We start from the raw sequence: 24,918 nt of genomic DNA, 5'->3' as shown, positions 1-24,918 counted from the left end.
TTTTTTTTTTTTTAACAAGGAGGCATCAGTTACGTGTTTACTGGAAGTACGAAGATGTACCTCTCTGCGATTGTACAGATGTCGATAGGAAATGAGGAAAAAAACAAGGAACAGTTCAAGCAGGCAGGAAAGCGGGATTTGGAGGTCACTCTTAATTCCAGCGTTCTCGCTATCTAAACATGCGCCACTGTTCTCAAAGCTGTGCCAATGTGCCACTTGTTACTTTCAGGGATACAGTGGGCATCCATTGTGCATCATGGCGTAGAGATCGACCTCCTTGCTCCTGTCTGCTTGAACTCTCAACGCGAGAGAGGGAGGGAAGCTAAGCGGAGTAGCGGCTCCATCGGTTTATAGCACACCAGCCGTGATTCTGGAGTGAGCTATCGGCGCAGGCAAGCTGCAGCAAGGCTGGGGCGTTCTCTCTCTCTCTCGCTCTCTCTCTCTCGCCTGGAGCCCTGTCATGACTGTTGTCTGTTGCCAGGAAACCAGCCAGCACAAAGCACAGCAGGGAGCTGAAATGCAGCCACACTGTGGGGAGGCAGGCAGGTCGACCGGCCCCGATGGAGGAATGCAAGGACGGATAGAAAGTTGTGGATGGGGTTTGGAGGGGGGCACTCAATTGTAAATGTGGGAAATTTCGAAGCCCTGGTGGGGGGGCGGGCCTATCTGGGAAGAGGGTGGCTTTGGGAATGGTTAGGAAGTTGACAAAGGAGGCCCTCAGGCATGTAAAATACACAGTGAGTAAACATGGCCCCGGAGCTGCGGGGTTAGCGAGCACACAGGAAGAGGGTCAGGGTAAACACCACGGGAGGGTGGGGCTTGCAGCTACATTCTGAGGAACGTCAGGCGGAGGTGTGGTGATTTAGCAGAATATAAGGAGGAGATGGTGCAACCAGTCTGCCTGACTCCAGTGTGACTGCAGTGACTACCCGTTTCTTTTATACATATATTAGCTTTCAGTTTCCTTTTTGCTGTTTCTTTGGAAAAGCTGCTGTATCACCACACCAGGATGACTTCTGTGATTGTTAACCCTTTCTTTTCTATGACAGCGCCACTGTATAGTTGTAAAGATGGGATTTCCTGCATTATGATGATTGGAACATGGATGTACATATATTGTATCAATTAAAAATAATGATGCATTAAGCTTTTATATGTTGCAGCAGTAGACGGGTGATTTTCTTTCCTATACAGACAGGGATCAGAAAGGGAACACATTAGGAGATATAAGGGTCAGTTGTGAGGATCTGTGCAACAGGGTCTACAGCTATCACATCACCATGGTAACCAGAAGCATATGCAAGTGCCGAGGGACCCTGGGGCCTTGATTCCTCTGGCCACAGAGGCAGAAATGTGTCACATAAGCACCTCTGGACAGCTGTGATAAAAAGATACTTTTTTTTTAAAAAAAATGAGAGAGACTGGGCAATAAAATGAAGATCTCATATCACTTCCTTCAAAACCTGTGTAAAAAGTAGCCTTTAGAATTTGCACAAAGTCTCGTGGTTGCCTTTTGGGGGGAGGGGGGCACCCTTATACCACAGAACAATGAAGGGATAGAAAGGCAGATTTCCATAACACTGTCCATTTCGGTGCTCTCATAGAGAACTGGCAAGAAAAGCTTCTCAGGGCATTGGCGGATGAATTCTTAGTTGGATAAAATGCTGCTTTTTCCAGATATCGTGCCTCAGAAACCGACAACTCCTGTAATTAGCAGCTCGCGAGAGGTGGTATTTCGAGTAGGTAACGGGGCTGAGGCATTGTTAAATCAGGTGTCGTCTCGCTCTGCCTGTAACCAATTTTTCAGGATTTTTGGGGGGGGGGCACGACGACGACATCATGTGGCTTGAGACAAGGAATCTCGGTCAGTGTGTCTGGAAGCTGATGACCGTGTGTCTACCCGCATTTGTGGAATGTGTACGTGAGGCAAGACAAAGGAGAAAGCGGGCTAGAGCCGTGTTGGATATCAGAGATGGAGAGAGGAAGACAAAACAGGCAGAATTTAACGAAGGGAAAGAAAAAAAGAAATGATTTAGAGGAAATTCACAGGATATTTTCAATTTGAAACCCCGAAACATTGGATAAATAAACAACTGTTCTCATCACTTTAAACACTATTAAAGATTTATTGACCCTTAGGAACACATGAAATCAATTAATATTTCCTACCAATCACATCATATTTCCTTCAGCTCAACAGCTACATTTAAAAAAACATTTTAACAACATGTTTGAAATAGGAACTATGAAGCGCTTTGAAATATGAGGCACCAGCTTGGCAACAAGGCAGAGAAAACTGTACTGAACAGAGGGTGAGGAGAGGGGAAGAACAAGGAATCTTTTTCATTAAAGAACAGAGCAGGAGGAAGCTGAATCCGTCTGTTTCCATAGCGATGTGAATGCAGAGTGAGTCGAGAGAGAGAGATGTTATGAAAAACCAAGAAACTGAGAAGAGAACATACAAGGGAAGAGCTGAGGAAAGACAACGTATCCTGTGCAGAGGAGTCTTAATTAGAGGGAGAGTGATAGCGAATATAAAAAAAGGAGGACTTAAATGGCAGATGGAGACGTTGCAGGGATATTCAGCTCGGACATGGATCCCCAAGACTTGCCAATAGAGACCGCCACCTTCAGGGGGACCTGGGAAACACAAAAGGGAAGAGAAATGATGTCAGTGAATTTGAGACAATGCAACGTGGTTGCAAGAATGTAATAAGAGCAGCTTGGCTCTTTGTTAGCATCTAACTGAAATGGAAAGGAAAGATTCCGTCCTGTTATATAGAATATACAGGACATATATAGAATATACAGGTAGGTAGTAGAAAGAGAACTGAATGAGTTCCTGCGCAACTGCAGGATTGATGCTACGCACTTTCAGATGGACTCCAAAGTGGTCGATGTGTTGAAGGGACTCCATGGTGCTCTTCACCAGAGCTGCACACCAGAAGTAAATATAGTAAGTGCATGTAAATTCCGCAGGGCCGCCCCTCCCTAAACACAGAACACGCACTGTAGGGCCCCTCAACATCTGCGGAGGGGCCCCATTTTGAGCGATATGTGCAAAACACACGTCGTCGCGATGATCGTCGCCGTCACCATCTGGCCAATCGGGACCTGAAAATCCTGATTAGGGCCTCTGTTTGGTGAGGGACAGCCCTGAAATTCACTGTCAGTGATCACGATTGAACTTACACTATGACACTGAGTAAAGTTTTACAGTGAGTTCACCTGCAAACACTTGCACCTCGCCGTCCTCCACTTCGTACAGAAGCTCATCATGGAGCTGCGCAACGAGCCTTCGGTCACAAACAATTCAATGTCACTCAATAACGCACCGCATTGACATGCAGGCTTCTAATGGGCTTTTGTGTGACAAGGCTTCGTTAGTGGTTGTACCTGGCAGAGCGGGAGCTGGAGGAGACCAGGTTGAAGATTCTGATCATGGCTGTCTTACAGAGATCCGCAGCAGAACCTAAACAGACGTGAGGACATGCGGATTCAATCGCAGGAGACGGAGGGGAATTTAACGCTAAGGTTTACGCCTCCTGACCTTGAACCACAAAGTTGACCGCCTGCCTCTCAGCCTGCATGCGGACGGCCCAGTCAGACACGTTGATGTTGGGGAGAGTCCGTCGACGGCCCATTAAAGAGAGCACGTAACCTGACCGGATCAGTCCAGACAGTTACGTTTCCAAGAGGTTGAGGATAAGTGGATAAAATCGCAGCTGCAGCTATTCTTGTACCGAGCCGTTAGCATGAAGCTAAGCTCAGCTCGCGAGTCGCCTAAATGAAGCAGCAACGACGACAGCGGTTGCAGATAATCGATATCATTACAGATTTGAAAGCGGATTAACAATGACAATAATGCAAACACAAAGTGCAATATGAGCAAGTACTGTGATGCGCGGATGCAAGTGATGTAACAGGCACATTGTATACAAACACACATTTCTTTTAATGCGTGCACGCAACACCCACACAGTGGACCAGTACATTCCACCAGCCGGACAATGGAGCAGGTTTAACTGCTAAATCCCTCTGGTATCCCCACTATGAAGAGAGCCAAGCAGGACATAAAACCTGAATGACCCTCTTCCCGGAGTGCACACACTTATACACACACAAGCCTAAAACCCCCAGAAAATTAGTGTGTAACAGAAAGAACCACCCTAATTCTTTCTCAATTGACCTGTAACCAGGAATGTGACTCTTTTTATAAGGCAGGACAATGAGGGGCATGTGCACTCTGATGTGTCACACAGATTTCCAAGTATGGGCAGGTATGACACACTGGGATGAGAAGAGCTTTTCCAACCATGAAACCGGCACTTTGAGGGCAAAGAATTGGTTCATGGTTGTTCTGTTCTGTTTTGTGGTTTTTCTAATACCTTTGCAGGCTGTATTGTTTCAACTTCATATTTTATCCAGGTCCTGAGCTTGAAATGGCTTTAAGAGCGAAGTCCAGGCCGTTCCTAGGTGGATCCTAAAATGGGTTTAAGTCAGAGCAGATGGTTTTTCTCTTTTCGAGTCATCTGCTATAGAACAGGCCTATAACATGTCCCATGAGAGAAGCCTGGGATGCATCGTGAATAATCATTTCTGTCGGTTTGTCACAGAGAATGCTTGACAAATGTAAAGGCTTTGCCTTTTTCTTCTTCTAAACCATGACCAATGTGGGACATCACAGGATGATAAAGGGCGAGGGGTTACACAGACTGAGAATTTACACAGACACAGGATGAGGTAAGTAGGAATGTGCCATCAGCAAAAAGAAGAATCTCCAGAACCCAAAACTCTCACAAATGCCTCTTCTTCATTTAATTGTTTTTGTGCTCGTCTCCCTCCCTCCCTCCCTCTATCCACCCACATGCATCATTCCACTGTGACCTACTGCCCATCAGCAGGAGGGTCACCCACATGGGCCGAGTCCTGCTCAAGGTATTCTTCCTGTTAGATGTTTTTTTCCTAGTTGCTCTTGCTTATTTGGGGGTCAGTTTTGGGTTTCTGTCCAGCGGGGCACACACAGGGTTTTCCTAACCTTAAGAGATTTTTTATGTGTTGCAGACCACACACGACAATAAAAATTTAGGCATTGACCAGTTGTGATTGTACTGTGTGGCGTGCTCCAATAATCTCAACGCACCGCACGCATAAAGATTCTGTCCTGCCCCCCATCTACGTAGAATCTCGTCTTCCAAGACAGAAACAACCCGAAAACACAACACGCAACATGGAAGAGGACAAAGACAAGCGAATGATGGTTGTCTTGGGACTGTTTTTAAAATAAAATAAAAGCCTGTGGAGAAAATCCAGGAGGCAGTGCGACTATGTTCGCTGCTTCCCCCACGCATGTTTTAGGGGGCGATTATCAGGACAAATTCATGCTAAACACACCCTGGACCACAGGATAATCATATAAGATATAAGTTAATCAGGTTAGGGTTTGCCATCCTTGGTCGGGAAGGGAGAATATTGGGAGAAAAACAGCCCGATTATCATGATGTGTGTATACCGATTAAGACGCCTAGAGACAATTTTGAAGGCAACAGACAAAATGGCAGCTCTGGAGGATGGGCCTCATGTACTGCCGACATTGTCAGCCAAGATCTCAGGCGGACAATAGTAGGTATAATGGCCTGCAACCATCTTCCCTGATTAAGATGACCCAAGAGACACAGCCCTCGCCCTTTATCAAATTTAAAAAGGATGAGGAGACTGGTTTGGCAATCTCATAAATCTGCTTGAAAGGGTATGGAGGTGATTTATTGTTTTGAGTGGAGAATAAAAACCCCCATAGGTATTGGAAAACATTTTTAGATGCTAGGTCTAGATATTAGCATACATGATCGAGACATAGTAAAAAGTAAATGACACCACATTACTTTAAATTTTAAAGTTTAAAACAATGCTAATGTGTCAGAGAAAAGCAGATTTTCTCCTGCTGTAGCTGTACATACAGTAGTTTTTAGACAACTATCCTTTTTACGGAGCATTGCTGTCGGTGGAATAATTATCCATGACAGGGCGTGTAGCTCTGGAGCAACAGCTAACACAAATCCCTTTTCATTAATTACAACCCTGTGCCAACTCCGCTGTCTGGGAGAGACTGCAGATTAACAGACGTCCTGGCGTGTGTGCGCGAACAGTCTGACAGCACATCGGAGTTTGGAAGTATTTATGCCCGTGAGTTAGCAAGGAAGGGTAATTACACGTCTATGCAGATTAAGGCTTCCCTTGTGATGCCTGTGTCAGTCTCTGCAGGGTTTTTTTTTTTTTTTACATCTTTCCGGCAGCCTTTACGTGTTCATCCAGAGAACATTTAGTGGATGTGCCTGACAGACAAAAAGTAGGGCCGCCCAGATCAATGGCTCAAACATTTAAGCAGCATTTAAAGAGCGAGCCATGCTTTATTGCTCACCTTCATTTTTGAGGGGAATGAGGTTATGCAGATTTAACAAAAGGAAAGAGAACAGAGAGACAGACAGGAACATGTGCAGAAGACTAACTATCAAGTGTGGGATGAGCAAGGCGGCTAAATCTCCAGTGGAAGAATCACCATGGTGATGAGCTGAATGCCAACCGTTTGGCACAGCGTTTGCTCTGCCCCAAAGTCAGTGCAGGCCTTCTGGGTGATGAGGCAGCAGCATTTCACAGTCCAATATGTTGCTTTGATAACAACGGTCCACTGATGGAGCACCTGTCTGTTCGCGAGAGCCCTGCCTGCATGGAAAACCTCGTGCCGTGACCTACATCTTGGCGTCTACTACAAAACAAGGTTGCTTCTCAGCACTTTCCAAACAAAAAAAAAAAAAAACTGTTTGCACAGGGGAGCTACCAACTATATAATAACCTCCCTGTTGCAGAATAATAGCGATTAAATTGAGATCTCATGAGTTGATATGATAAGTTGGTGTTCTGTCTTGTAGAGGTAAGGCTAAAGAGGGAAACTGGGAAGTCCAAGATGAGAGGTCGCTGTGCAGGATGTGCTTTGCTGCAGACTGACCTCATCTCTGCAGTCAGGGTTAAAGTGCAGACTACACCATTTTGTGCTGAAGTCTCAGGTGTGCTGTGTTGGCGCTTCGGTCTGCATATAAATAGAGTGTCCCATCTGAACTGTCAGCCCCTCACCCACCCACCCTCGCAACCCACATCCATCTACCTCGCCACCCCCCATCAAGTATTGACCGACGGCAGTTTGTCTTATTCCTGCCAATGGAAGCGCGTCTTCCTCGGCCAAATGCACACGCGCAAATCCACAGAGGGTTTTGCTGCATGCGCTTTCGCATGCCAAAAACAAAGTTGGGGTTTGTTTTACCATGCGTGAAGGGAAAACAGATTTTACAGAAAACTCAAAAATCACGTTTAGATACGTTTGAATTTCCGATTTACGACTGTAGATAACGCGAATAATAGCAACATCCACACAGACCTTGTTGACGGCACTGCTGAATGGTCTTCTGGACAAAAGCCTGGACGTCTTTGTAAGCCTGGAGGAAGCTGTCCTGGAACTGACTGGCCTGTTCAGCACTCACCCCGAGGATCCCCGACAGACGCTCCCGACCTGAGGCACAAAGCACAACGCTCAGCCACATTAGGCTGTCGACACTGTTGCCATGCTGATATAATAAAATTAGTATACATTTGTAAGATAGGACAATAATGTTCCTATTTTCCACCCAAACATTGAAAAATGAACAATTGAATAACTGAATAGCTATTTCTCTGTCAAGAGAAGGAATTTCTGTAACTGTGAGCCAGAAATGAATAGCGGATGGATTTGAGACTAAACCACTTAAATAATAGAAGAGTTTAAAGTAAAAGAATTCAATGAAGGAGGAGGGTGAACAGAAGACAGACGGGAGAAAAGGGTGAAAGAACTGGAAAGAGCCTGGAAAAGGGATGGAAGGCAGGACAAGAATAGGACAAGATTGGAGGCGAGACTCCAAGGGGGTCATGTCTGCGTGTGTGATGGTGTGGCGCGCGTGCGTGCGCACTGCAAGGGCAGGCTAAAGGTCCTCAGCCTGGAGAGAAAGACAAAAAGAGTACAGTATTCAGAACAAGCCAATAGAAGGGAGCAGAGGGTTGGATGTGCTGGTGCACTATTAAATGTTGCTGTTTTTATTTTGCCAAACAGGGTCAAGCTGGTAGGCGGGAAACCGTCCACAGAAATTAAACAGCAGTGCGTTCGATTTTCTTTTTTTTTTATTACTGAAAATGATTTCAAATTATTTTATGCAATATTTGGATCAACCCATAAATAATAAACCAATGCCTAATTCTAACTGGTGTCGCAAGGGCTGCTTGAGCCACACCCATCAGTCATGAGAGAGAGAGAGGGAGACAGAGACAGAGACAGATAGAAAGAGTGAGAGAATACACTCTGGACATGTCACAGTCCATCACAGGACACACACCATTCACACACACACACACACCCCCAACCCAACCAGGAGTCTCCAATCAATCTAACTATGCGCGCTGCTGTGGGAGGGAACTGGAGGACCTGAAGGAAACCATAGCAGAGAGAAAAGAGCCAGAAATCAAATCCACATGTCTTAAGTCACAGAGCGCTGCCAGAGGGCAGCCTCTGGATGGTTACGGTATACAAGAGTGTTCCTGTGTGCATGCAACCCCACATTCCTGGAGCGTGAGCTCAGCAACATTTGACTATGCTTATGGCTTCGGTGCTTCTCTGCTCACAGCTCCCGTCAACAACTCCTTTGTTTCCCAGTCTATCTTTCCATCTCTTCCTCACTGTGGCCATCCCTTGACTTTTCACGCCCTGCAGCAGCGTCATCATCGCTGCGCCTTCCTAATGCTGTCCCATTTGCATGAGGCCATAGCTCACTCTGCCCCTCCTCCCTGGCCTGATTATTGTCTTTCAAAGAGCGCTTCCTTTTAGTATCTGGTATCCCTGGCAACAGGACTACGAAGAGCTGTCTGTCAGCGGCCATCACTGAACCCCGCCCACTCCACACTCTTCCCCTTTCCCCTACATTACTCTCTTCTCTGCCAGCTCCCCTGGTTTTTCCTGCCTTTAACCTACATTTTCTGCAGTTCCCCTGCTATACAATGAATATCACTTTACATACGCAGCACAGCGTTTCCATATTTTCTCTACATGCTCAGTCTTGACCGTTTCCTCTGTGGTTTACCGTGTCAGAATAACTTCCACTGGCACGTGGCTTTTTACCTGTTGGAGTTTCATTGAATCGACTTATTCATCTGTGGTGTTTGTTTTCTCTGGTGTACAGTGGCCCAGTTCTCTTCAGATGCAGATTCTGATGCGAACCATGTGCTTTACAATTGAATCAATTTTCTAAACTAATCCCATACATTTTCTGGATTTTGTCATGATGGCCTCTATGGCTGAACTTTAATTAGCTTGGCTTTGATTAAACAGAGTTTATCATTTTGATGTGAAATAAATACAAAATTGGACTAAGAATCACTTTAATTCGGAATATGTAAATGTATAATCTCTTCTGACACATTTAAATCCTAATTAATAATAATTTAATTTGAACATTTGAGTGAAATAAATACACGTACTTCTGATGATGGATCATGACATGTTTACATATGGAGAGGAAAAAAAGACCATAAAGATGAAAGTAGGCCAGAGGCAATAAAAGCTGATTAAGAGTGGCCATAAAATGTCCATTCAAAGAGGAGAAAGCAAAACACACTCATTCTTTTTTATTCGCTTGTATTTATCAGGAGTTTTCACATCCATACTGACTCCTAAGACTTATTCATTTCTCCTGTTTAATATTTTTGAACTGTTGCTCTTGTCACGTTTGCTCATGTGGGCATGTCCTCTTAAAAACTGAACATGAGGGTCCCATTAATGGTTCACAGATGACAGGGTGGAGATGGAGGCTTTTTGTGGGTTTCAAGGGTCTATTATTCTTTTCATCTATCTCTGTTTGAATCCTCTCCTGTGCCTCCACCTGACCCGTCTCAGCTTCTGGCAAACCTGACCAATACCTCACATATTCCTCTGCTTTCTTCCTGTAATTTACCACCTTATGCCTGATTTTGCATTACTTTAATGTTTAATCACCACTACACACATTGTGTCTGCATGTCCCCTTGTTTTTCTACCAAAATTCTACTTTTACCAGCAAAGTGAGGACATTTCTTTAAAGTGGTGCCATTTTGGCCAGTCGCCCAACCTCCAAGGGCTGTTTGAGGATTAAGACAAGGTTTTAAAATTGAAATTGGCATTGTCATTAAATTAGGATTAGGTGGGATGGTTAGGGTTTGGAAGCTGGGTTATGTATTCTGTCTACGAAAGTCCCCACATACATGCGAGGGTGTGTGTGCACTTACTAACCTGCTCCATACACAACTGAATAAACAATACGTTTTGCATGTTCTCTGTCCTCAGACGTCACCTCGGTATGACTCAGCCCTTTCCTAAAAAAAACAAAACAAAAGATAAACACATTTTACATTCTTTGTTCAACAAATTAAAATGCTTTAATCAGTGTAAAATATCAAGTATTTACATCACTTTGACAATGTGAGGATGAGCATACCTCAATCTAAGGGACTGAAACCATCATGACAAAAAAAAATGTCAGATGAAACAGCTCAGTAAATTTATTTCTTTGATACAAAACAATATCTGATGATACATTAAAAAAATAACAAAGAAAGCCGTCACGATGTGCTGTCTGCATGTATAATAAGTCTTAATTAACTAATATGACCGCTTGTTGGCAGGAGGGAGTGAAGTGAGAAAATCAAAAAGACCAAAGACTTAATATTTTAAAAAGGGTAAGACGAATAGAGGCTAAACAGATCAAACATGTGGGAGACCGAGGCAGGGACGGACAGAGAGAGTTACATAATGTGATGTGAAGACAGGTGGAGCACTGGGAGATCTGACAGGGTGTGATGACAACACTTCAAAGTGGCATTTTTGAAGGGGGTGACAGTGGGCTGCCACTGCCGATCAGGGCTTCAACAGCCAAACACACACACACACACACACACACACACTTTTCTACTCCTTTGTTTCATGACGCTAGATGTCTTCCAGTGTGGAGCCTCCAGAGGAGAACTCTACATTTTAAAGGTAATTACGCTTAAATGCTTCGCTAAACACACTCACACACATCCATGCATATGTGTGCAATGGTTCACTGCCCCCTGCTGTATAGGCATTAAATGTCCTTGAAAACCACATTTTAGAACTAACGCCATGAATTATCCCCCATAATATAGCACTGGAGAAAAATGTACAGTCATCCTTTAGAAGGCTAAAGAGGCCTTATTTTAGCAACCCCAATCTGTATTTTAAGCGGATGTCAAGGGATGCTAAAAATATTAACATCGCAACAGACCCCGGGTTCCCGTGGAAAAAGTAAGAGCAGGAATGGCAGTCGGTGTAGTAGCCATGGCAACAACATTAGTGCTTGGACTGAAGGAGCTAACAGTATGAGGTGGGAGGAGAGAGGGAGAGATTCTCCTGTGGTGAATCAACATTTACCTTTGAAAGAAGATCACAGTGCGTGTGTGTGTTGTTGTGTACTGTATGTGTGTGACCGACCACTGAGAGGCCAACATGGTGAAGACGTCCGACTGCGGGTGGCTGAAAATCCGAAGCAGCTCCGGGTCAGAGGAGAAGTGAGCCAGCAGGCGGAGCTCCACCTGGCAGAAGTCTGACAACCAGACAGATGGGTTTTGGGTGATGATGATACGTGAACGATGACATGATGACAATATTGAAGGAAGCACACAAAGAGCACAGAGAGGAAGGAAAGAGCTGGAAGGGTGGTGAAAGAAGGAGAAATGTCTGTTTTGGGTGTGATGAGGTGAGGAGAGGAGGAGAGTTTCTAAAGATACCCTTTCATTCATTTTGCATGAGTTGGATCACATTTCCTCTCAGCGTGGCCAGCAGCTTCAGGAATACTGCTGACGAGGACATGTGTGTGTGTGTGTGTACGTTAGAGGAAGATCATTGAAAATAACCCTACAGAGCCCATTTGATAGAAAAAAGAGGATCGTTAGCATCAACATATAAGAAAATATGCGATTGAACTACAGGAGAGATGTATTCTGCAGTTGTGCGTGTCTGTAAGCGAGTCTTGATTCAAGCAGAGATTCTCCCAGTGATGTGGGGGGAATCAAAAGTCATCTCATTGATCCATCCAGAAAAAACACCCGCCTGTATTTTAAAATGTCATTTAGCTGTGTTCTCACGTGCATCTCTGGATGGAAAAAACAAAAAAAACTTTTCCATGCTTCAGTCTCGACAGCCTGTTCCTGAAAATATCTGTGATGTATCGGAGTTGACAACCACAGACACAACAAACGGGACAGAAGTCACATTCAGTCACATGATTCGTTTGAAACGCCTCCCAGTTGAACCTTTTTGGGGGGGGGGCGCTGCAGTGTGGCTGTGACATCCAGACAGTTGTACCAGACTGAAAAGTGCAATTCGGGACATTAGGAGAGTGAATAAACGAGACCTGCCCAGGAGGGGCAGTTGGCATGACAGTGCGGCTTGGGCAACATTGTGATGTGTGTATGTAGAGTCCTCATCCTAATCCTGCTGCTGTCCTCCAAGTAACCCTGGTTTTATCTGCCTGTTTATGTAAGAGTGTGACACACTGTCAGGGTCACTAGTCTCCCAGCATTCACCGCACCAGTTTACCCAGGGTGACAGTGTCCCAGCATTGAGTCTCAAAGTGAGTGTATGATGTTATATCACCGCAGGAGGTCATAAAATGATAACCCCGAACACTTCTGAGAAAATAAGGTCTGATTGGATGCATACAAATTCAACAGGAACTCCAGACTTGTTGAATTAGTGGGTATAAAACCAATTAATTACATTTAATTTTGCATAACTTACCTGCAGCCACAAATGTCCACCCTTCCTGAGGTATGAACATCGCCCGGGGATGAATTTTAACCACCTCCTCTTCCTTTTCTGTGGGGACAAACTTTACTCAGTGTCTCTTCTTCATACTTATACACGGGCTTCCTTCATTGTGAAAGGAATTCGATCAAATTCCCATAACAATTTAATCACAACCTGAATGACTCGTTTGTGTTCATGGAAAAGCAGAAAATACAATATAGTTTCCATGATCTGACCACATTATGCAATAAAATAATGGCTTTCCCAAATATACTGTAAACAATATACTGATACTGGTACTCAGTTTCTTTCTACTTTATATAATACTAAGAGACTGGCACAGGCACCAGCTGAAGGCCTTATCTACCACGGTACATGAAGCCATCACGTGGAACCAATGACAAGGAAGTAAGGAATGATATGAGAAATGTAGCAGAAATAAATTAATAATTTTACTCTTATGAAGCCTTGATCAGATTCATCAGAAAAAACTCAAAGTGTGCTGTGAAAAAAATGGAATAGCAAAGAACTTGCAAATGGATTGCAACTGTATTGCTTTATAATTACTGCGAGGCATTCAAGCATCTGTGTCACAAAATGAAAAGCTGCGTGGTTTCCCCCAAAGTATCTGCGTGGCAGATTTTCTAAAATGACAACCAAGTCCAAGACGAGCTCATTAAAGCTCCCTCCAGAGGCAACGAAAGACTGCGGTCGCTGCATCTACGCAAATAATATTTTCCCTCTGCTGTCCGGGGTCCCGGTGACGCTTGTAATCGCAATTAGACCTCGATGCTCGGTCTGTTCTAAATGGAAATGGCCGATCTGCATCTGTTACCTCCGTTTGTTCACCATTTCATCATATTTTGGAATTAGAAACTGCTCGGTGTAAAATGGTATGAAATTATGGGAACCATTTTGCTTTATTTTTGTTAAGTCACACCTGGCTACATCTCTCATGCTAATTTCCTAGCCAACATATGCAACTAGGTCAGTTCTGTCTGTGCCTCACCTTGGATAGACCCCTTCTGGGTGATCTGCAGTGGCTGCCTGGGCAGAGCTTGGAAGTTCTAGAGAAAGAAAACAAATATTCGATAAATCAGCTTGAGTTTATTGTATTATTTTTACTGACCCACGCCAACTAAATAGTAATTGTTATCTTAGTTCTCATCAACCTCATGTTTTTTGATGCACTGCTTAAAAAAAAAGAAACAGACAGCTGAGCTGCAGGCCCATCCCACATCGACCCACAGAGTTCCTGCAGATATACATGCAAATGCTAAAGCTTCCACTTGCAGGACTCTCATGCCTAAAGGACTTAAAAAGGGAAGTGATAGATCATTCTCTTTGATGGAGGGAGGGAAAAAAAGACCGTTGGAACCTATTGAGCACCCATCCGCTGAAGCAAAGAAGAGTGGGGAATGGTTTATAATTATTATTACCGAGCTCAAATGTGTCCGATTGAGTGCAAGCAAAGAAAAGCAGATTAGAAGAGTGTTTCCCCATGGTCAGAATCTATATGTGCATCTATATGTGCATGCTTGTGTGTTCTCACAGAGAGAAGACAACTCTCTGCTTTCACCACTCATTCATTATTCACACAGGAAGGAGGAGTGTGTGTGTGTGTGTGTGTGTGTGTGTGTGTGTGTGTGTGTGTGTGTGTGTGCGTGTGTGTGCGCAGGGGACAGAGGACTGCAGTGTCAGAGTGTGCTCAGGGCAGGAAAACATCAGCGCTTCCCAACTACATACGGGTTAAGTTACAACAGAACATGGGCGTTGTGTTGTGTGCGCAGCACGGTGTGAATTTGGGGTGTGTAATTACTGCGTCTGGTGTCAGGTGACAGCGGCCCTTCGACGCGGCGAGTTATTCTACATGTTGGGCCACGCGGCTTGGCAGCTTAATCAGGACAGACACGCAAACAGAACAAAGGGCACAGTGAATCTCTTGAGCAGTGTCCTCTGTGAAAATCAAAACGCCGGGAAACGAAGGAACAGAGACCAAGAGACTGAAATGAAAAATGGAAGAGCAAAATCAAAGGAGCAATCAAAGAGTTGCAGAATGTGCTTCACAGCAAATCGAGGTAGGGAGAGAGGATGAATGAGAAACAGTAAAAAAATAAAACTGTCTGGGTCAGCTTGATCTGCATGTTGCTACCTACACACTTTAAACACACACATACAGCTCTCAGCAATCTAGTCAATAGACATAAATCTCCACGTGCCCACAGGCTAAATACATTCTCTTATAAACACACACACACACACACACACACACACACACACACACACACACACACACACACACACACACACTTTCATTCAAATAGCAACCAGCCCAATCAGACATTACATTTTGCACAACTAATTACCTCCATGATAAAAATTCTATTGACAGCATCACCTACAGGACAAACACAGTCACTGCAAGCACCAGGGGTGGCATGACTGTAGGCTACGTGGAACGTACTGTAACGTCCAGCGTCAGCGCAGATACAGAAGCGCGCAGCTTAAACCAATATACAAAAATAGAAATACACCCACACCGTGTGGTCAAACTCATTATCACCCTCGCTGTGGCATGAGGAACAGGAGCAGAGCAAATGTGATCGCTGCGTGAGTCACAACCTGAATAAGTACCCACAGAAACAGCGTGATGAAGTTCAAAATATTCCTGATAAACATGAAAAGCATTACAAAAGAAAGAGGCATTACAAAGAAATCAAACGCACAAATAATAACAAAAAAAACTACTATAGAAATGAAGTGGATCGGATTGGAAAACTGGCAGTTGAGTCATGGGTTAGTGGTGTCAACCTGCGAGTACACAGCCGGGAGATTATCCTGTGCTAACTGTGCCCTCGTGAATGCAAATGTGGCCCCTGAGGAGTTTCAGAGCATCGCCTCTTACGACAGCGTAATTAAAGAATGGCAGCGCGGCGCAGGAAGATCGAAGAACATGCCGATTTATGAATCATCACGCACATCTAAAAACAGAGGAAACTCAGCTGGCAGTTTTGGAAACAGACACCTCAACCACATCACTGTCGTAAGACTAAATAACACCCCAACATAAATACTACAATAATGCAGTGTTTTGACAAATCCTTGTGTCAGTGTTTGGCTTGAATTGTATGGATGGTCGAGATTAGGAAGGGAATTTGCTGGACTTGGAACCGATCGAGCAGCTCAGTGTTCCTCTGCCACTTTCACTTTACTCTTCTAACTGATTAACCAACTAAGAACAATACCCATCATTTTAATTACAATAATTTGCTTTTTTTAAACAAACTAATTCAATTTGCAGGGTATATTTTTCAAAATTGGGTGCTTCTTCTTATCAAAAGTTTTTGCAGTATAAAAGAAATCGAAAACCCGATCATCCAACAGAGAGATGGGTGCAAATAAAGTCTTCTTGTCACAGTTAATCATAAATTGAATTTCCAGTTGCTTTCAACTGTCCTGTTGACTTTATGGATTAATATGACGTGGATGAATGAGAACCAACATGATAAATGATTTACCGGTACTCCAAATGTAAAATAGTGGATTTACGACACTTTCTTGATTGGACTAGTTTTACTACAGCTCTCCACTCTGAGAAATTAAAGAGGATTTATTTCAACCCTTAATACTCCATTATTTACCCTTTTAGACCAGCGCAGGGCAGTAATAGGATGTATCACAATTACATAAAAGCCAACAGTGGAATTAATGGTGTTGTTCAATGGGACCCAAGGAGAAACCTAGCTTTGTTAGCTCAGATGGAACAGATCTGAGACACACTGTGACAGCAGAACAGTCCCATTCTCTGTGATTCAGAAGGAGCAATGTCATTGCTCCAAAATGCAGCACACAGCAGCTGAAAATCAGTGAGTTAGGTCAACTGTCTTCACTCTGTCTGTGTGTGTGTGTGTGTGTAATGAGCTATCGATCGTCAGTCTGATAGAGGCGAAAAAAGAGAAAGAGGGGTGACAGTGAACCAGACAGGCACAGAAACTGAAACTTCTGTTCCCGTATTTAGAATGTGAGGCATTCACACACAAAAGCAGAAGGAAACACTAAAACATACTATTTCAGAAATGATTGATTTTAATTGTCTCGCCATTTTTGACATAGGTCACACCCCGAAAACGTTCCGGTAACTATAGATTATAACTAAATTGGTCCTCAACAGACAGCTCTACAGGAGCACACACATCTAAAGAAAACCTTGCTTGGTACATGACAAACAAAAATATAAAGGGCTGCTTGTTTAAGACAGAAGCTCCAAGTATGTCTCCTTTCTGTCCTTCAGCATCAGTGAAGTTTTCTTTAATAACCAAGAGAGTAAAAGAAAGCTAAGACAGCAGGCCACATGGGCAGACCAAGAAACTGTGATTACAAAGGAACAATACCAGCCGATAGATGTGTGAAGAGACTGTTTTATAGTGCTGGAATCCCACAGTTTTATCTGCAGAGTCTGAGAGGGGGAAAAACTCGGTTTTGCAAGTCGATAAACCTCATGGGTGTGTTCTCACTTTGGTTTTACATCTGAACATCAGCTACAGATCACAAAAGATGTTTTTGCTTAGCCTAGTTTGAGAGTACACCATTGTAAACCTACAACTTACACTGCAATCTGAAACAGTGAAAAGAAAGTAAGCACATTTTAGGCCCAAAACGTTTATATAACCATAAAATAGTTATTTCAGTTGACATCAAAGAAAGTTAAAGGACCTAACCTTAGTTATAAAAAGTCTATAATACTTGTATGGCAAATATGGGAGTAGTGCATGGTCATCATATATCCTTAATGTTCCCAAGTATTGGATTTTATAAACAGAACGATCGTCACCTCCTTTTTAAAATTCTATGTAGGCTTCAACGTATTATGTGCACGTCCCTGTTGGTGCATGCCCCTCAAAGATAAACAGTGTTCTGTTTCAGCACCATGGACAGCTCTACTCATCCACATGTGTCTTATGGGAGACACACATCCATGTTTGTGTGTGTGTGTGTGTGTGTGTGTGTGTGTGTGTGTGTGTGTGTGTGTGTGTGTGTGTGCGTGTCTCAGTCAGGTCATACTCACTGGGTGCTTGGATGAGATTCTTCCTGTCACTGCGCTTGTCTGGTGCCACTTAGAGGAAATAAAGTCCTGGTGTTTTATTGAGAAAGAAAGAAGCCAGAAGAGACAAACATCAATCAAAATGAGTAACCATCAACAAGTTCGATTTATAGCTGATGTTAGCAGAAGTGTGTTCTCACCTTGTTCTTCACGCATGAGAGAATCCCATCCACAAATGTCGACTTGATCTTATGAACCTGTAGGTGACAGATTGAAGGTTAGTTACTCTTAAATTGGGGTTAACCTTTAATAAAGTCCTTGTTTCTGACCTGCCTGTACTCCAGGATGATCTTTGGCAGAGGGTGCAGATCCTGCAGCTGCAACAACTACAAGGGTAGGAGCGAAGGGGTGGAAGGAAACTGTTAAAGAGTTGAGACATTGATCCCAACCTGCTTGGGATACTGTACCACAGCTTCTGATGTGGACTGCTGTCTGTTGAGAGTCCTGGGGAGTTTCTTGTTTTCACACCGCTCATGAAGACGCAGCCTCCCGAAAAGGACCTTCAAAACATCACTAATATTCACAAACCCATTATGTAAAAATGCACATATAGTGCCTACACACATGCTAACTCACGAAGGTAGAAGTCCGGCTTTAATACCAATATCAAGTCATGATTTTCACATACATGGACAGGTAGAATCAGAAGGGGCAGACACTTTACATACAAATACAAACATATACGCACTGCTCTGAGCTGAGAGTTGCTGGTGATCAGGAAGATTTCCCCAGCAGCTCGATGTGCCTCCTGCTCCAACTGTTTAAGCTTTTTCTTAAAGAGAGAACAAAAAAACACAACCACCTTTTAAAAGGCAGTATTGTATCAACACCTGATGGCCAGGAAATGTAATTCAATCTTTAATATTATAGTAAACTGAATAATAGTGAAATTTGAGACATTCTTGGAGCACTAACGATATGTGCGTGGCGAGTCACGCTGGCGTGAACCTTTAACATCCTTTTTCACCTCAGCAATAATGCACAACTGTTAAATTATTCATATGGAGTTGGAAAAAACTTACATAAGGCAAGAATGAGCTCTTTTCTACCATTCAACCTGAATTTAAATGTACGATAACCTGCAAACCAGCCTCAATTCAAGTGGGCACAAAGAAGAAAAATTGGTTTGACAGGCAAGGAGAACAAGGGGAGAGGCAAAAACAAAAACAGAGCAAACGAGGAGGAGGAGGGGGGAAGGAGTGAATGAATAGCAACATTTTATAATGTCGGAGAGGGAACTCGAGGGTTAATAGGGTCAAAACAAGTTCAGATGAGACAGAAGATGACTAGGCTAAATAACGACATGTCAGTTAAATTAATGAGACTGATGCAGGAATAGAGTCATCAGACAAGCACCAAAAAAAAAATTCCAAAAACACAGACAGCACTTTCCCCTCTTCATCACTCTTAGAACAGAACAGCCTCTAGGCTTCATTTATTTTGAATGCCTGCCCTTCAGCAATGGGTTTCAACAACACTCACTTTCTGACTTTGCAGGGTGGGTTTGATTTTGATCATGAGGGCTGTTTATATAAGCATGTACGCTGAATGTTTGTCCTACTTTCTCTTAATAATGCAGACATCAGACTGTTATTGTTGTGTCTCGTAGACGAGTGGAAATGGACAGGAGACTTCCTCTGTTTTTAGCTCAAATGGGTGAATTTGACAGCTCAGACATAAAAAAATAAAAAATAAAAACTCAAAGACGAGAGATTAGAGACACAATAAAAAGACCAGCAGCGCAGACAGCGCCGCTCCTTCCCGCAGCAGCATCTTCAAGGAAAAAAAAAACAGACTTTCCCTCCTATTTATAGCAACGCGGCAAGACCAAACAACACGCCTGCTGGCGCTTGCAGGAGTTGTAAGTGGGTTCAAGAGAGGGTGTTTGTCTCTATGACCGACGGCAGAGGTGATTCACAAGAAGGCCTATTCACTCCTGATTAGTGCGCGGTTGCAACAGCCACGTCTGTCTCCAAGTCTCTGCGATCACTCTCCAGTGGAAAGTCTTTGAAATTGTTTTCTTTTTAAAAATCTGCATATAAACAGGACAGCTCCCCAGCGGATCTCCACCCACCACACTAATCCTAGCAGGAAGAAATGGAAAGATCTCTTTCCCCTTTGTGTTCCTACATTCCACCCTCTGTTTCTCGCATCCTCCTACTGGCTTGCTTTCATTGATATTGATAGATATACAGCAGGTGATGACTGCATGGTGATTTGAACTAAGAGTGATGTAATGGAGTGCAGATCTGTGCGGAACCAAAGCAGCCAGGCAGGTGGGCCACTGTCTTTGGGTGATATATACTTCTAACACAAAAAAAGGCTCACCCCCAGCATGTCTGATGTCCTCTGGAAAGCTTCTTTGTCCACGTGGATGTGATAACTCTCCATTACTGAAACAACACAGCAGCTCAGGAAAGACCTGCAGATTTGTCCTTTTGACCTTGTCTGCTAAACCTCACCTGCCAGAACAGGGATCATGCTCAGCTCCATGTCAGTGTACAGATCCCACAGCCCCAGACTCTGCACACACACTCTGTTAATTGAGGTATATATATATATGTGTGTATGTATTTATTGATTGCACAGGTAGTTGCTGCTTTCATCGACCTGTAGTCTAGAGCTGAGTTCCACGTTAAGCCAGTAAAGGGAACAGAGCCCCGAGATTGCCTGAGACACCTGAAACAATAAAAAAAAAGTCAGTCCAGAAAGTTAAAAAAATTTACTCTACTCTCTTACCTTCTTAACGCCATGCACTGCTGTTGTACGAGGTATTTTGCAGTATTTCTGGAGAAGGTCCTCATAGCTAGAGCATGGATTTGCAGGATCCAGTAGCCACCCTGACACCTGTGGGTCCTGAATACGACATCCAGCCACTGATGACACAAGAGATTAGACAGGTTGTGTTAATAACTGCATGTATGTTATACATATATATGTGCAAGTGCTCTGCCTTGTTTCCAGCTGATCTCTTGTTTATAACACTGCAGAGCTGTGCGAAGCAAATCCTTGGCTTTGTAGCACACGACTAGTTGAGGTCTTGATAGCACTTGCAGCAGCAGGTCTCTGTGGGAAACGTGCCTACGTTCTTAACACTCAAGTCAGAAAAACATTAGCACCAACAAGTCATTCGACATGTACACACCTCATGAACAGCTCTTTGTCCTGGTGCGTCTGCTGCTTGGTCCATGCCTGGAGTTTGAGGTAGACGATATTGTCGTTTGGCCCGAGTGAGTCCTCTCCTACTTCAGAGTCAGCACTGCTCTTCATCAGCATGAGAAGGCCACACACCGGTGGAGTGGTTTTCTGTGTAATTATTATGTTAAATTACTTTATTTTAACTGGGTTAAGGCCTCACAAGTTTCTAACTTACCTGTTCTGGGTCTAGCTGTGTTGATCCATCTCGATACACTAAGGTTAGCACTAGCACACTGGCCTTTCTCGCCATCTCAAATATTTCCATTTTCTCTTCTGTGTTTAGTTTCTCAAAATCCTTCACTCTGGGGTCAAACATCAGGGTTGTAGGAAGAAAGTGAGCTTTGAGTTGGATGTGTGGCCCTCTGACATAAGCTTCCTCTTTGGCCTGTTTCAACGGTAACGCCTGCAACTGCTGAAGTTGTTTTGGGTTATATTTTTCTTTATTTTCTCCCGTCACGACACCAACATTGGCCAGAGATTGAGTGGTTATACCATGGATGCTATCAGCCAAATTGTTAACCTCTCTTTTTAGGACACGATGAGGGGGTTTCCATTTTGGTGGAGGCCACGTCAGGCAGACTTTAGGAGGTGGTTGTGCCTTGTGATTCTCATGTACTTCACGTTTCCTCTTCAACGAAAGAAAGGGGATTAAATGAGGATGATATGTCTCAGCTGTGGGAGACGGCAGGTTGGTGTTCTTCATTTTCAGGCTTGCATTCACAGCAGGAGCGCACAAATCCTGTACAGAGGTGGAGATATGCCCAGTAGGGAAAGTGCTTTTTGAAGCCAGTTGCGCACTTGAGCGCCTCCTGTTGATATTTCGTTTTGGCACCTGCAGAAATACAAGAGAATAATCACAAACAGAGAATAAAATGCAAAAATAAATGCCCAAAAATGATTAACTAAGAATGATTTTGCAGGGAAAATGTACACCCGAACAAAAAAGGCTGTGAGCCCAAATTCATGGTCTCCATCAACGGGGGGATCAGCAAAAAGGACTGATGTGTGTATCGAGCCTTTAGCGTTCAACCTAGACAAAAGCAGCGACGGTCTAGACACAATGAGTCTGACAGCCTGCCTTAAGCTGTGACTCTCATGCTGTCATGAACAGAAAAAGCGCTTCTGTTGAATGATGACAATCAAGACCTGAGAGTTTCTACAAGACTTGGAATAAACTTACAAGTCACACAAGACCAGCAAGTACAATATACATAATGCACAGATGTGGCCCATTTCCCTCCCTCCTTCCCCCCCCTCGGTGCTGTGCTATAAGTGGATACGAAAAGAAAACTGATACAGGCGCTGGCCTGTAGCCGCTGACCGAAGCGATCTAAAGAAAAACGACACCCCTTTTGAGTTGCATCTCAGCTTTCTAAGCAGTAAGCTCCCCCCCCCTCTCAAAAAGACAAGTCAAATCTCATGATTTACCACTTTCATATCTGTTTAGTGTCCAATCTTTTTTCCTCCCACACTCACCTCTTCATTGTGGTAACAAAGAGCCAAGAATGCTGAACTTTTTGACCTGCAAATGCTTCCTCTGCTCGAGTCCTCTGAAAGGGAAGATGTAAGAGCAGTTTTGTTTTCTTTTTCTGATCATCACTTTCCAGATATGCCTAATCAATAAACACATGCGTAAGCATGTGCAGTGAGAGGTCAGCAGTGCCTGACAGGACAAGGTCGGCCAACTCTCACGACCCCAGCTAAGACATCCTGTCACAGCGTGACATGTAAACAGTTTGCACGCCTTTCTGCAAATGTGCGTGCACGAGCAGGTTGATTCAGCAGTGTCTCAGCAGATGAGGCCTGAGGCCTGTTAAGTGAGCAGGCTGCCCTCATCAATGCTGGGTCAGCACTACTGCCACCATTTGACCTGAAAATATAAAAAGCTGACGCCCACAGGTAAGACTTTGACACATGAATTTTATACTCGACCTCTTTTCCTGGACCCGCTCTTAATTTGAAACACGCCATGAAGTTTATACACATTTGACTTTCACTTTACAAATGTATTTAGTTGGTATCATAGTCCGAATATGACCTTATTTGACAATGCATCATTTCTCTGAGCCCCGTGGTGTACCAAACCCGACAGCTACTGCCTTTGAAGGGCATTTGTTGCTATCGTTTGATAAAGGACAAGTTATCCGCCCTCTAGTGGTGAATACTGCGAAATGCCCTTTTTTATCCCCATATCAATCACCAAATAAAGTGCATCATGCTCTTTCAGAAGTGAAATAAATCCTTATTCTTATAAGCACATCATTGTTTGAGTTATTTTTCTCCATAAAAATAACATGTGAAATGCAGGTGTTACCAAAAATGCATACTGACCTATACGCTTAGATTCATTCGTGTTCTCAGGTGGCATCACCGACTCATCTTTCCCATCTGCTGAGTCATTGTTTTCTACAAATGACTCTCTTTTATCCTCCCCATGCTCTTTCACTATCAGATGCAGGGCCGTGTCCATCTTATCTTCAGGGCTTTCCATTTCCTGCCGTGCTTTAATCACTTGCAATTGTGCCGAGTCGATGTTGACAGGTGTGTTGTCACCCAGGACAAACTTTGTGTGCATTAGTACATTTTTGTCATGGTGCGGCATGACCCGAGCATTTTCAGGTTGGCAGGTCCTCAGGCAGGTCACACCGACAGATGAATTATTACCATCATGCATTTCAGTTGTGAAGACATTCCCCTTTTTCTTCTCAGGCTTATATTCAGTTTTCCACTCAAAAACATCCCCAGAAGCCTCTTTCTGCTCCAACTGATTCTCAGAAGCAAAAGGGTTCTGATTTTCTGGACAGAAACCTTTAAGCTCATTATTTTTGAGGGGCTTTGAGAGCCCTCTGCCCTCCTCTACACTTGGGGTATTTTCCCTCTCCCCACTTAGGCTGAAGCAAGATGAAATGCCTGAACCATCAGGGTGCAGTGAGAGAGTTTGTGCCATCTTATTCTCATTAAAAGGGAGAGCCTGGTCAGACTGAGCAGGGGGATCAGCGCGTGCCCTGTGGGAACACATGTGCGAGTGGTGATAAGCTTCATTCTGAGATGCCCAGAGAGAGGAATCACAGGGGGAAATCCAGGAAGGATCCTGGGAGGAAAGGGAGGGTTCTGGTGTCGGGGAGCTATGGCACCACGTGAAGGATTGGCAGGAGGTGGGGAATGCTGAGCCCTTTGACCCGAACCATAATCTGAACCAAAACATTTAGTCATCTGTGTTATTCTGCCAGCAAATGAATATCTTAAACCATACAGTGCCATAAAATGCAAGTCATTGCTTTCATGTGTGACCACTACTCTGTCTTACCCCTCTGTTTCTATGCCTCTGCTCGTCTCCGGACTCATCTTCATGTTTCTATGAGCCGAGAACTTCCTCTGGCTGGCATCTCTGTCCTCAACTATGCACAACAGAGAAAAATCACAGGCTCTCACAGGATTAACTATACAGAATTAACAGTTTAGGCTGTAAAAGACAGCCTAAAATGTTAGGAGTGCAGCGCTAGAAGCATTTTGAAAAACTGAAGAGCCGCCCTGACTGACTCTGCCGATGTCTGTAGGTGTAAACCTGGTTACGCCTGCCTGCGTGTGGACTCTGGGCACGCAGCACAGCCAGGATCTTGCGAGCAGCTTGGGACAGTGTTCCTGTGGACACACCGCTACTCAAAGGCTCCATCTCCTGCGTGTCAGAGAGCCTGCTACCGTCTCTCTGCACCTGAGGATCTGTGTCTTTCAACTGCGGGAC

The 24,918-nt window shown here is 44.0% G+C and overlaps 1 protein-coding gene across 1 annotated transcript; it reads right to left on the bottom strand.

The window, feature by feature from the left end:
• On the bottom strand, positions 1 to 24,787 carry poln (polymerase (DNA directed) nu). Its single transcript, XM_029840659.1, has 22 exons — positions 24,742 to 24,787; positions 24,484 to 24,574; positions 23,508 to 24,367; positions 22,653 to 22,726; positions 21,352 to 22,008; positions 21,124 to 21,284; positions 20,932 to 21,044; positions 20,718 to 20,854; positions 20,589 to 20,657; positions 20,441 to 20,501; positions 20,307 to 20,371; positions 18,667 to 18,750; positions 18,386 to 18,478; positions 18,248 to 18,304; positions 18,119 to 18,175; positions 17,943 to 18,008; positions 13,887 to 13,944; positions 12,869 to 12,946; positions 11,561 to 11,672; positions 10,340 to 10,422; positions 7,430 to 7,561; positions 1 to 2,640 (listed from the first exon to the last, which is right to left on the bottom strand). The coding sequence occupies exons 2-22, from the start codon at positions 24,525 to 24,527 to the stop codon at positions 2,207 to 2,209; spliced, it is 3,495 nt and encodes a 1,164-aa protein (XP_029696519.1). The 5' UTR covers positions 24,528 to 24,574; positions 24,742 to 24,787; the 3' UTR covers positions 1 to 2,206.
• Between the last annotated feature and the right edge of the window lie 131 nt (positions 24,788 to 24,918).

This window comes from Takifugu rubripes, chromosome 8, assembly GCF_901000725.2.
Source record: "Takifugu rubripes chromosome 8, fTakRub1.2, whole genome shotgun sequence".
NCBI classification, from domain to species: Eukaryota; Metazoa; Chordata; class Actinopteri; order Tetraodontiformes; family Tetraodontidae; genus Takifugu; species Takifugu rubripes.
Note: the sequence above shows the minus strand (reverse complement) of the source record. Positions and strands in the feature narration are given on the sequence as shown.